This window comes from Mesoplodon mirus, assembly GCF_964341445.2.
Source record: "Mesoplodon mirus genome assembly, chromosome: 6".
Taxonomy (NCBI): domain Eukaryota; kingdom Metazoa; phylum Chordata; class Mammalia; order Artiodactyla; family Ziphiidae; genus Mesoplodon; species Mesoplodon mirus.
This window is the reverse complement of record NC_138982.1, coordinates 61,895,847-61,909,280: the sequence shown is the minus strand read 5'-3', so window position 1 is coordinate 61,909,280 and position 13,434 is coordinate 61,895,847. Positions and strand designations below refer to the sequence as shown.

Sequence of the window (13,434 nt, the reverse complement as noted above, 5' to 3'; positions counted from 1 at the left end):
AAACAGGGGCTTCCCTGGTGGCGCAGTGGTTGAGAGTCCGCCTGCCGATGCAGGGGACACGGGTTCATGCCCAGTCCGGAAAGACCCCACATGCCACGGAGCGGCTAGGCCCGTGAGCCATGGCCCCTGAGCCTGCGCGTCTGGAGCCTGTGCTCCGCAATGGGAGAGGCCACAACAGTGAGAGGCCCGCGTACCACCAAAAAAAAAAAAAAAAAAAAAGGGTAAACAGATAAATGCATAGCTTTCTGGACTATTAAATCACCAGTTTCCACTAGTCATCCATTAATTGGAATGTATCCTAAGAATTAAGTTTATAAAATATTTGCATAAGCTCAAATGTAGTCAAACACATTCATTAATCAAAAGTACTTTTAAAATAATTTGTTTGCTGGATCATTCTTCCTAATCAACTCCATAGAGAGAGGGAAAAAAAAATCTTATTTCACAATGCTTTAGGTGCTGTGAGTGTATGCTAGGTTCTGTGCTAGGTACCATGTATATCATTTCAATTCTCACAACTATTACCCTCATCTTCACAGGCAGAAACTAGAATCACAGAAGCTAAGCAAATTATCCAAGGTCACACAGCAAAATGCTGGAATGGGGAGTCAAACCTAAGTCTGCTGATATATACAAACATATATGGATATTTGTTAGCTGACAGCAATCTTTTCTCCTATAACATTTTGTACAGTACTTCGTATAGTAGGTATTTGATCCATGCTTATTGAAAAATATTGTTAAAATATTTTGAAAGAAGAGGATATCCACCTTAAATATGAGAAAGTAAAATATTTTAAAGAAAAATAATAACTGTACAATATGTTGTGCTTGAAGGATAAACCATTTTATATTTTGGTGCAATTTTATCCACTAATTTGTCAAACAATTAACACTGCTAACAATATATATCAAAAGTTATCAATATATATCAGTGATACAAATAATTATACCTTAGCCATCCATGCTAATGCACAGATGGTTGAATTTCAGTCTCAAAAACAATACATATTATCAACAAACTTTCCATGGCAAATTATCCCTCCTAAAATGGATACGAAATAAATTTTAATTGCCAATAATCTTAATTCAGTTGGCTGAGTACACTCCAGAAAACAGAAATGAAATATTACTATTGCCCCATAAATGAGAGACAAAACCCTAATTCAGCCTTAGTCAATGACTAAGGACAAGACTCTTAGGCTCTTGACCTCAACTCCCTTTTGATCAAAATGCAGCTATTAATAAATTGGTTTTCAAACTGTATCTCTTTAGAGCCACACTGGGTTTAGAAGAGACGTCTCCAGGACTTCCTAAGATGGAAAGAGGGTATCAAAATAGCAGGATGAAGGCTCCGGACCTACCATCTCTATCCGAGCTTCAACTACAACACCATTCTGCCTCTTTCCTACTGACACCCTAGATAGGATGTCCTTTACCACACCTCTTCCAAACAGCAGAACATTCTTTTTTTCAATCACCAGATTAGATGAACATTATGAATCTATGACTGGGAAGCAGCAGAGAAGTCCCTGGAGTCAGTCTGCTTAGGTTCAAACCAAGTTATAGAAATGTAGCATACGATCACCAAAGTAAATTAAATCTTAAATTATTTGAAAATTTTAGAAGTGTTTAAACAGCTGTGTTTGAGATCACTGATAATTCATCCTTTTATGGGCCAAACATGTTCACTTTATACCAAACTGAAAATAAAAAGTTGTATTAAAAACTGTTAAAGAAAGTTGGGGCTTTCCAATAAAGGTAAAATATTTACCTTAGGGTTCATCCCCTGTAACATGGATTTTGGCTAGTCAATGAAGTCTTTTGTACTTTCTGATCCTCAATTAGAGGACCAAAAAGAAGAGGGTCACTCCTTGATAGCTGGGTTGGTACCTATCACCGTTATTTTCTAAAATGGGTCATACTCCTCCCTCTAACCCACTCAAAACAGGTGGCCAAATAGCTAAAATAGAATTTTGCAATGTGAATTACAAGGAATACTCTTCCCCTGAGAAGTATGCTAATATTTATTCCAAGGCGGCCTCCTTCAGTTCTTTAAAGACACAATGTATGATGCAGCTTCTTCCAGAAAAAGATCTGTGCTAAGTTCTTCCTTTCTAGCAATTTCTACTTGTGGTGTCACCAAAAGGTTGCATGGATAGTGCCACTACAGTTATTCCCGGCTTTCTCTGTTTTCTACCCATTGAGGCTGAAGAAAATTATCTGACTCTTTAGTTTGAAAATACTTATCTAGCAATTATGCTTGGAGCTTCCCCCTCATTCCTCCGCCCTCTCACCCCCGAGGAGAGTGCCCCTGGGTTGAGGCACTCGTGCCCCTGCTCGAGAATGATGACCCTTTTTGCTTGCTGCCCATCAACCAGCCTCCTGGCCTCACACAGTTCTCAGTCTTTTTTAACCTACATCCCAAAGGCAAGGATTTTTGGAGGTTCACCGTTTGGTCAACATTAGAAAGTGCTATTTATCACTAAGGGTACATTATTATGCTAATGACTTGTACCATTTCTGAAATAAAAACAATATTGCTATCCTTCGTTATCAATCTCTATAATTTATCCAACTCCTCTCTTCGCTTTAATCTGACATTTACATTTTTCCATTTCTCACGAAGTTCAAACTGCATTCCAGTTTATGCACATTTCACTGTTTTTAAACATTCTAAAAAATGTTACTGTACTCAGAAGCCAAAGGCACAGTTTAGAAGCTAATAATAAAAATGTAGCAATTAAAATTTCCAAATTTTTTATTTCAATTTAATATTAATATCATACCAAAGTAAAACATACAGAATGAGTGGTTCCTTTGAAGTACTTTAAAAAATAAGAACCAAATAAAAAGTTGCTTACTTGATTGTCTGCAGAAACCTCACTCTGTCATTGATCTCATCTGGGATCTTACTGAGAATTTGTTTAAGTGCTCGTGCCTTTTCGTTTAGGTCCTGGAATTCTGGCTCCGGTCGTTCAATCATATACTCTGATAAAATACATAATAAAAAAAAATGCAATTTGCTGCCAAATTCAAGTCTAAGAATTTCCAATGTGTTGGTCAAGGAGGTGGCGGGGAGGAGGGGGGAGATAAAGGCCAGATAATTAGGGAAGACAAGGTTGCAAAGCAGAAGTCATTACAGTTCAACTTAGTTCTGTAATTATATTAGGGCTCCCTCCAAATAAAATATCAGAAAATGAAAGACTCAACATTTTCAATTTGGGGTAAATGGAAACCCATGAAACCTTAAAAATCAAAAAGATTTTAAAATAAATAAATAAATAAAATTTAAAAGGGAGGCTTAATCAAGTTTTTCAGGCCTCTCAAGCTACATTTCACAAGGAAACCTTAAAGTAAGTAACATTTGTAACAAATACAATGGCAATGGGGAATATGAGTTTAATAAAAACCTCTATACTGAATGTACTACCAGATTCATTATAGACTTGGAAACATTACAACTCTACCAACTCTTCAATATAACCCAGTCTAACAGGCTACAGATGCTCAAATCTAGAATAATGATGAAGACTTTCTCATAATTTATGGGATCAGTTAAAAACATCTACTTTTGTTCTCCCTTAATAAACATGGGAAATTATACCTTTATGTTTTTCTAAATTAGTGGGAACTGAATTTAATTCAGTTAAACTAAATTTAACTGAAACCCATTTCTAATTATTTAAAAAAGCAAAAATGTGAAAAGAGGCCAAAAGGATGATTATTACATTGTTCTCTCGAATCTGTGTTTGAAAAAAAAAAAACGCAATACTAAAGTTTAAAAAGAAGAAACTCATTACTTTCAAACTGGTATTTGCATAAAGTCAACACAAAATAAAATAACCATTCCAAACAGCTTGTCTCTTGGTGAAACTAGAACTCATCAAACATATTAATTAGTAGGGGAAAAAATTAAAGCATGCAGCATAAACACATGCTTTACTTCAAGTAATTAAATCTGGCAAATATAAAATAAAATTAAGAACTACATTTCTATTTTATATGGGTTTATTTTTTCCCACTTTCAAAACAATAACAATAACAATAAGAGGGAAGGGAGGAGAAGGGGAGGAAGTCCCTTTTATCAAATAAGTAAGATCTGGAGGAAAAGCTTTTCAACAACTGTAAGGAACTAAACAAGATTCTTTCTGATTACCTTCTACATCATCAGCTGCCATTCGAAGAAGGGACTCTGTGAAGTTGACTTCTACACTTTTTTTCTCTAAAATTTTCATAATGATGTCTTGTGTGAGTCCTGGATTTTCTTTTTCAGCCTATAAGAAAGAGAAAGCTAGTTTTGAAATATAGAAACTAAATCAGCATTTCAAAGCCAAAACCTAATTGTTTAGAACCTGTTGGGACCTCCTTAAACTGATCAACTTATAAATAAGAGCAGAAATCTTTGCAAAGCAGGTGTCGTGATGGCACTCACTTATGTTTGGGTACAGCTTGTGCATCCGTAACTTCTTATTACAGACATGGTCCCATTTTCCATTTCAACATAAAGTATTTAACATTTCCTACTTCTCATTTACACTCTCTTGCAATCAAACTATTAACAAATGTAGAAATAAAGATTATATATATACTGGTAGTTCTTCAATTACTTTTCAATAGGTTAAAGACTGAAGATTTTTAGCTTTTTTTTCATTACGTAATATTTCGACTTGAGGATCAAGCAGTAACTCATCTCACCAATTTTTTTTTGCAGATTCTTTACATTTAAATTAACAGAATGTCAGGAAAAAACAAACCAAAACAAAAAAAAAATAACCCTTCTTTTGGAGGTTTTTTGGGTTTTTTTTTTGCGGTACACGGGCCTCTCACTGTTGTGGCCTCTCCCGTTGCCAGACGCGCAGGCTCAGCGGCCGTGGCTCACGGGCCCAGCCGCTCCGCGGCATGTGGGACCTTCCCAGACCGGGGCACGAACCCGTGTCCCCTGCATCGGCAGGTGGACTCTCAACCACTGCGCCACCAGAAAAGCCCCTTTTGGAGGTTTTATTAAAGCTATGTGATCCCTTAACTACATTCCCACACAATGATTTTCATTCCCAATTTTTGCAGCAAGAGTATTTCCTTCACTAGCTTTCACAACATCATCAATCCTTTTACTACCTCCTGAGCTTGTTTCGCTAATGAGTTTGCATTGATTCGATGTTACTTACACGCCCTATGGTACTAAAATCTTCTAGTCATTTCAAGATTGAGCGTAAAGAGTTCTGAGTTTACCAAAGTTAATTTTCGAGATTTTGGTTTTCCCTTGTAATTCTGTCCCATTTTATTTTAAAAAATTTTATAATCACATTCTGTTTCTTTTAGGATGCCTGCCAATTTTAATCATTATGCGGATGATTTCCTATCTTTTTTGCCCTGATATTAAATAGCAAACAGAAACACAACTTATGATCTATCAGATAGCAATCTATTTGTTTCCTGATGTGCCAATTATGTTTAACCTCTGCCTCCTCAATTCCATTCTGGTATCACTGCAGATTCAGCTTTATTTGGTTCCTATTGCTCTTCACATTATAACACCTTGTTTCTCATTAATTTCAAGTACCCAAAACTGAAAGGTTATGGAATGAAAGGAGAAAAAATATACACATTTATCTCAATCCTGGGATCATTTTAACTGCTGTCAAATGCTGTACAGGAAAATCATTTTGATAGTTGATTAATAATAATAAAATATGTCCTACTGAATTCCGTTTCTTTTATAACCTGTTTTGATTTTTCCTCTCATGAATATATTTAAGGAAGAATCTACTTTAATAAATAAGATTTGCCATTAAAAGAAAAGCTGTACAAATATGGCTTAAGACGGTATCAACATTATTAATCTGGTAAACTGCCACAAAATAACATACAGTATACTAATTAAATAAGCCACTATTTGATAACAGTGGTTTATCTTCTCTAAGTAGCATTAAATCTACCTACATAATGAATTATCTTGGAAAGCAGGGGAGCATTCTCTATGTGCTTCCAGAGAATGCCAACAGAAAAATAATGCCTCTCTGATTAAGTTATAATAAGCTACTGAAAGAATTAAATGCTGAAAGCCTGAGAACAAAGTTTTCAATACCAAGTTCATTTGCAGTCCCCAAATGCCAAAGCTGGAGCATTACAGAGTTCTTACGGAGGTCCCTAACTTTCTTGTTCACAGTGTTCTCAGTACCAAAAGAAATACCTAACAGTGCTGCATATTAAGTGAAGTACAAACAACTTAATGAATACTTACATCCTAACAACTTAGTAACCTTTAAAATTACATGAATTGAAAGAAAAATATTTTATTTTATTCTTAAATAACCACAATCCCTAATGAGATGTGTGCACCTGTTGGGCACTGCACAATTTCTCAAATGTTGGAATTAGACCCTTCCACCCTCATTTCCTGTTGTACATTGATTTTCTTGTGATACTTGCATTCTATCAATAGCAGTGGCCAAAAGTCCAGTTTCACAAAGATATGACATCATTGAAAGGAATGCAGCCCAATCAAATATGCTGAAACTGCAAACTATTTCAAGAGAGTCATTCACACAGTGTCAACCTAATGTTGAGTATCACTGCGTTCCTTCAAATTTTTAAAATATCCCATGACACCACTCTGAGTCTGCAGCATGGTCCTGGAGTGCCTTGGCACATACTTTGGGAACAGTAGTCTAGCATCTTAGCTATTTTTTTTTATCTTAAAAGCCTTAAATTTAATCAGTGATTCTAGTTGACAAAACAAATATATCTACCCTTAAATCAGAGACTCTATCTATACCTTCAAGATATCCTTCAGAATACAACCTTAAACTCTGCTGTCCAACTTTTCTGAAAAATCCAAGAGTGAGAGAAAACTATCCCAAAGGCAGTAACATCCACGCTTGTGGAGCAATGATTCTCAACACTATCAGAACCTCCCAGAGGGAAAAGGAATCAACAGCAGGATAGATATCATAAAAGACAATATTAACCAGTATTGTTTTATCTTTGGAAAAATTATTTTAATCCTTTTTCTCCAGATAACAAAACTAGATATTAAAGCTTGATAAATATCACTGTTGTTGTGGACCAAGAACTGGAACATGAATATATATATATATGGATATAAATATGGATATATGGCTGGGCAAGAAACATGAAACAAGGTTTTTTTAATCTTTTTCAAATAAGTTACAGTGTAAAAATTACAAAAATCTTAAACTTTTTAATGCATGTCCTCCTTTAAAGTCATTTGAAATTCTAACAAATTAAATATAGTAATTAAGAATAAATCAATGCAAAACTAATACATTTTCCTCCAAATAACTTCCACTATCCCCAATTAAGAATCAGTGCCATGGATAAAATTATCCATGTATTAAACCAGATCTAAAATAATCACATACTTTAAACACAGTTTGCTTTTTAACTGTACTTTAGAGTTAAAACATCAGCTTATATATAAGGATATTATAAGGAAGAGCTTAATGAAATTCATTATTTTATCTCTTTTATGAATGTCATTGAGTATATAGCATATACTACTTCAGAGAGGGTCTTCTTTATGAGGACACACAGGAGAAATTTCTCTCTGTTCCTGATATCAGAAAAGCTAAAAAACTGACTTTTGCCTTATCGATACTACAGTGTGCAACATATCACTTTTCCTTCTTTTCTTTGGCCACAAAGATGCTTAAAACAGTCCCCATCCTGCCTCCCTAATGACCAAATATACCCTTCCAAACCACACTGATACTTAATGGAAAGAAGGAAAAAAAACACTAAGGATGGTGCTGTTTCACTGATTCTCTTCATTAACCCAATGATTTGGCAGGATGTATTTTAATGAAATTAGTATGTATGTGTACACAGGCACTGCATTTTAGAGTATTAAACAAATCAAAATAGCTCTAATCCAACACAACACACACAATGTAATTTCTTCTAGTGAAATACGCAGATGTCTAATGACATTATTTGTGCTATCAGTTAAGAGTGGTATAAATAAACTAATCTTTGCCATAAAAAGAAATCAAGCTGGATGGATTTATAGTTTCAACTCCAATGAGACTCAACTGTAAATTTTTTCTAGATTTAAACATTAAAATACCTTCCTTGAAATATAAGTTGTTTTAGCTATTGATGGGAGCAAACACACAAAAAGTAAATAAAAATTAAGACTTTGGGTATCTTCATGTGTATTTAGGATGGGATGAATTAAGTTTTATATGAAAGACTGTACCCAATATGTAAAGTAGGGTTGTCCAATAAATATAATGCAAGAAACAATGAGGAGCCTATGTAATTTTAAATTTTCTAGTAGCCACGTTAAAAAGTAAAAAGAAAAAACATGTGAAGTTATTTTAAGAGTACATCCAAAATATTACCACTTCAACATGTAATCAACATAATACACTTATTACTGAGTTGTATACATTCTTGTTTTTGGTATTCACCTTCAAAATCTGTTGCATTTTATACCTGTTGTATTTTATACCTGGATTACAACTCAATTTGAACTCGCCGTATTTTAAGTGCTCAATAGCAACACATAGCTAGTGATTATCAATTGAACATCTCAGGTCTAGAGACAATGAAAAAATTCATTCGAGTGACTCAGCTGTATATTCTCAAAATATCCTTAATCTGACATACACAGAGGTCTTATTTTCCCACTCAAAAATACTGTTTTATACTTCTGTTCTATAGGTAAACAATATGAAGAAAATCTGAGTTATAACTTTATAAAAGTTTTAGTAAGTCAAATAAAACAGAACTTAAAAATATACTCTAAAGCTAAACAGAGAACACTCTGAAAAAGTCAGTTTCAAAAGCATGAAGTGACAAAAGCTGAATGCTAAGGAAACAGCGCCTGTTCCAGCTCACTCTTTAGAAGTGTTTTAAGCTTTAAAGAGTACACTAAAACAAGCACAAGATGACTGAAAAGGTTTTCACTAAAAAACAAAACAAAACAGGTTTTCACTAAAAAAATAAAGAAATAAACTGGCAATTATCACATGGTATTTAGATTTATATATAACATACTTTTTAATCATCATAATAAATTATCTGCATCTCACCTTAATGAAAGCCGCTCTCAGTGTCTGAGCTGCAGACAGATTTACTCGTTCTAGCTGCAATAAAAATTTTAAATCATTATTAACATCGATTTTCTTGGAAAAAGCATATTTCTGATATTTCATTCTGTAGTAAGCACACTGATATGCTCATCGATTAACAAAAATACTTGTTAATGATTCTAAATCACCAGAATTCTTCAAAAAGACAGGCAATCTAAAATTTTCATTAAAATCATGAAAAATTAAGGCATGTATATCAGTCTCTTAATTTATTCCTTTTAAAAAAATACTGTACCTTAAAGATAGATTTATTTTAAGATAAGCACAGAATACAAAATAACATTAAGTCCCTATAGAAAGAATAAACATATTCACTTAAATTTCTGAAAACAGGGGGGATTCAAGATTAACTCTCAGTGCTCTGTTGCAAATAGATGGCAAATTATGTGTGTACTGACTATAAAATGACCAAAACAAAGAAAATATCTATTACTTAAGATTCTACCTTACTCTTTTTTTTTGGGGGGGGGCCTCTCACTGTTGTGGCCTCTCCCGTTGCGGAGCACAGGCTCCGGACGCACAGGCTCAGCAGCCATGGCTCACGGGCCCAGCCGCTCCACGGCATGTGGGATCTTCCTGGACCGGGGCACGAACCCGTGTCCCCTGCATCGGCAAGCGGACTCTCAACCACTGCGCCACCAGGGAAGCCCTCTACCTTACTCTTTTAAAATTGCTTTTCAATCCCCTCAGTCAGGCATTAAACTGAGATTAATCTTTTTTATTAATTAGCAAATAGCAGTGATAAAATGTTTGACAGTTAAATTGAAGACTGTGGATCATCTGGATTTCAGAGATGCTTTTACCTGTCCTCTATTTTTTTTTTTACCAGGATTAAAAAATTGTTACCTAAAATCATGAGTCAAAAGTTCAAATGCTTTTAATTCTTACATCAAATGTGTAAGGTTTACAATTCTGAAAGATAAATGTCCTTATTAGACACTATATAAGTTGCTTTTCAGTGAGCTGAGGAAGGCATGCAATTTCATAAAAAACTCCATTTTTTGCAGAGTTAACTGCCAGGGTTACAATAACTAGCTTCAGTTAAGATCAGATTTTCTTAGTCCCTAAGAATTAGGCCGGTTAACTCAATAAAACTCAACATAAATATTTTTTATTTGGGACAATATTAAATGTTCAAAAACAATGTAACCTTTGTAGATTTTCGTGCAGGTAGAATATTTCTACAAAATTCTTACGATTATATATCACATCATACAATAAATATTCCTTTCAATTCCTTAAGGCAATGAAAATGTTTCCCTTTATAAATGACATACACACACACACCCCTAATGAATCTCCAACAGTTTAAATCAATTTATTTTCTAAACAAGACAGAAATGCCAAGAACCTTATCTCCTTACGAGTTATCACCTTAAGCAAAAGGCAAAAACAACAAAATTTGCCAAGATAAATAATTTATCTCCAAAAATAAACAATGGGCCATTTAATTTAGTATTTAACTTGGCTTCTACAAATCTTGTAAAATCTAACATTGCCCTTGTGGGTCAAAGGAAAGACACAAGGGGACCCACGTAGGCAAAAACAGCAAATAAGCAACTACATAAGGTAGGTATATTAATTAATGAAGGTATATTTCCCAAAATTAAAATTTTCTTCTTCGACCAAATTCATTTACTCACAATAAATCCCAATGAATAGTAAAATAATAATACAGCTCTTCTGATCTCAAGTTCACGTTGTGCAAGGGAGGCAGGGGCCGACAGCAGGATGAGTGTTTCCTCCCAGATAGGAACCCATTTCCTTGTTTGGGTTACACCACCCTCTGACCTCTTCTGACAAGTCAAAGGTCTGAGTCAGATGTGTGCCTTCAAGTATCGGCATTATTAACTCATTCTGTACTGCCTTGACTGGTATGTGAAATGGTCAAGGGAAGTAAAAGAGGCCCCAAAAGTCAGTGAAGAACTATAAAATTGGTCAAGACAGACATCTACATCTCTAGCTTTCTAGATTAAGTTTACATACATATATATACCTTAGGAAAGACAGAAAGGTCAGACTTAACATACTGAATCAAATCTGTGAGCTGTGAAGCACCTGACCAGGACTCTGCTAGGAGTCATTTGGGGATACAGTATTTACCCACAACATCTTGCAATAAACCCACCAGGCTTTTTTACTCATATGATATCAACACTGCCCAGGAAGTACCAGGCACAGAGGCACATACATACATTCAAAAATATTCTGAATGAAACTTATTCTTTCATCCATAAATTTATCTAAATTGTTCTTGAATCTATTTATAATTTCAGCCTGTAATACTCAGGTAGCAAGATATGTTTATACATGCCCTATTAAAAAGTGCTTCTATTTTAGGCCTCTTACATGTGATAGATGATTTCACAATAAAATCAAGTTCATCTTACCTGTACCTTTCATGACAGTATTAGGTTCTGGTAATATACTAATAACAGCTACCATTTACTAAGCACATATTATGGACTATTATATAGAGTATTTTTATAAAGAGTAGCTCTAATCCTCATAATAAATCTGTAACTAGCTATCAGCATCTCCATTTTACAGAGGAAGAAACTCAGTTTGCATAAACTTACCCAACATAAAACAGCTACTAAGTACAGAGACAGGATTCACACCAGATCTGTCTGGTTCCAAAACCCATACACAAGCCACTCATGCTGCCTCCCCGTACTCACCCTTTCTGGACTGGAGTCTAACCTATTACCGAATCTCTTCAGCTACTTAAGAACGAACAAAATCCTGAGTTGCTACCATGTGAGAGAAGTCAGTGTGAGAGATACAAAGAAACAGACTATAGACCTGGAATCCCAGATTAATTTAAGTAGGTAGCTACATGGAAACTGATGGGATCACTGTCAGCTAAAGTACAAAGGAAAGTACGAAGATGAGATCTGAACTGGTCCTTGAAGAATGTGGTCCCTTAAAATCATCTTCCTTAGTGTTTCTTCAGGGTAACACAAGGGGGCGTAATGATGTTATGTCAGTTTGGAACAGACAATAATATGCACTTTGTTTCCAATACTTTTACTAATGGGTCCAGTATTTTTCTAACTTTTGGGATAACGGTCTTTGACCAGGGTATGTTTAAAGAGCCAATGCTGTCATTTTTCAGTGGTGCCTGATAGTGCATACACCATGTTTTAAGTCCAAAGAAGGAGGGGACATATGATAATGGATACTGGGACATGGAGAGGCACTCCTGGGTCTCTGCCATGTGGAACTTCTACGTCACAAGTAAAAAGAGTTTTAAAAAAAAAGAGAGAGAGAATCAGGGTGAGAGAAAAGGGCGCATAACATTTCCCCTCACCTAAAGAGAGGGAAGTGCAACTGGAGGGAAATGACAGGCTGGGTGAGCCCAACATTAAGGTCTCACCCCCACCTCACGTTCTGCCTACTCTCAGTTGTGTGAACTCCTCCTGCAACTGACTCTTCATAGATTTTGAGAGCACTTAACTATTAACTAATTGCAAACTTGTCAAATTTAACTTCCTGGGTCATTTATAAAAATATTTTAAAAGCTTGTAACTAATTTTAATTCCACAGAGCTCATTTATTATATTGCTCCCTCCAGAAATATCAGTTTATTCCTATACTTTATTTTCTAGTATCAAGCTGGTTTCTTAAACCCGTAATTATAAAAAAATATATCCACTTAACCCTTTGGTTGCTCAAGTTTTAAACAGTCTTGCATAAAATCTTTCAGAAGTTTTTTTGTTTTGTTTTGTGTTTTAGGTCAAAATAATTCGATTAGTTAGTTCCAAATTGTCTATAAATATTGCTTCCTCAAAATTAGGTATATTTTCCACATGCTGATATCCCTTACCCTTCTTCCCACCCCCCCACCCCCACGAAGATTATTGATCATATTCTTTAAAAAGAGTTAAACTGAGCCAAGAATAAAAAGAATAAAAACTCCACATACACCTCTTGTGATTCAAATGATAAGGAGGTGAGTTAGGTCAAAAAAAGGAAAAAAGCCAGAAGAAAAACAGAAGTAGATGGAATCAAGAGGCCACCCATTAAATTTTATGAGTCCACAGAGAAGGCAAAATGCAATCATCTGTTTTGTACAGATTGATATTAAGTCCAGTAACTGGTTCTATAAGAATAAGTTCCTGGCGTTGCCAAGTTGTCTGGCAAAAAGGTAACCAGAGCCATCTAACTAGTATAAAAATATTCCACTAAAACATTACCTATGAATGTGCAAAACTCTAGGGTATGATCCCAATTTTGTCAGAAAATTATGTGGAAGACTCCTTAATAATAATAGCTAATACTTACTACTAATAGTACGTGCCTGGTATTATTC

At 35.0% G+C, this 13,434-nt stretch overlaps 1 protein-coding gene across 3 annotated transcripts in view; it reads right to left on the bottom strand.

Annotated features, from left to right (window-relative positions):
• Positions 1-13,434, bottom strand: part of PDCD10 (programmed cell death 10) — a 42,040-nt gene that overhangs the window by 8,157 nt on the left and 20,449 nt on the right. For all 3 annotated transcript variants that reach the window (XM_082625451.1, XM_082625452.1, XM_082625453.1), the window contains exons 3-5: positions 9,060-9,113; positions 4,160-4,277; positions 2,865-2,991 (exon numbers count right to left, since the gene is read on the bottom strand). In XM_082625451.1, the coding sequence (XP_082481577.1) occupies positions 2,865-2,991; positions 4,160-4,277; positions 9,060-9,113 (299 nt within the window). The remainder of the gene's footprint in view (positions 1-2,864; positions 2,992-4,159; positions 4,278-9,059; positions 9,114-13,434) is intronic.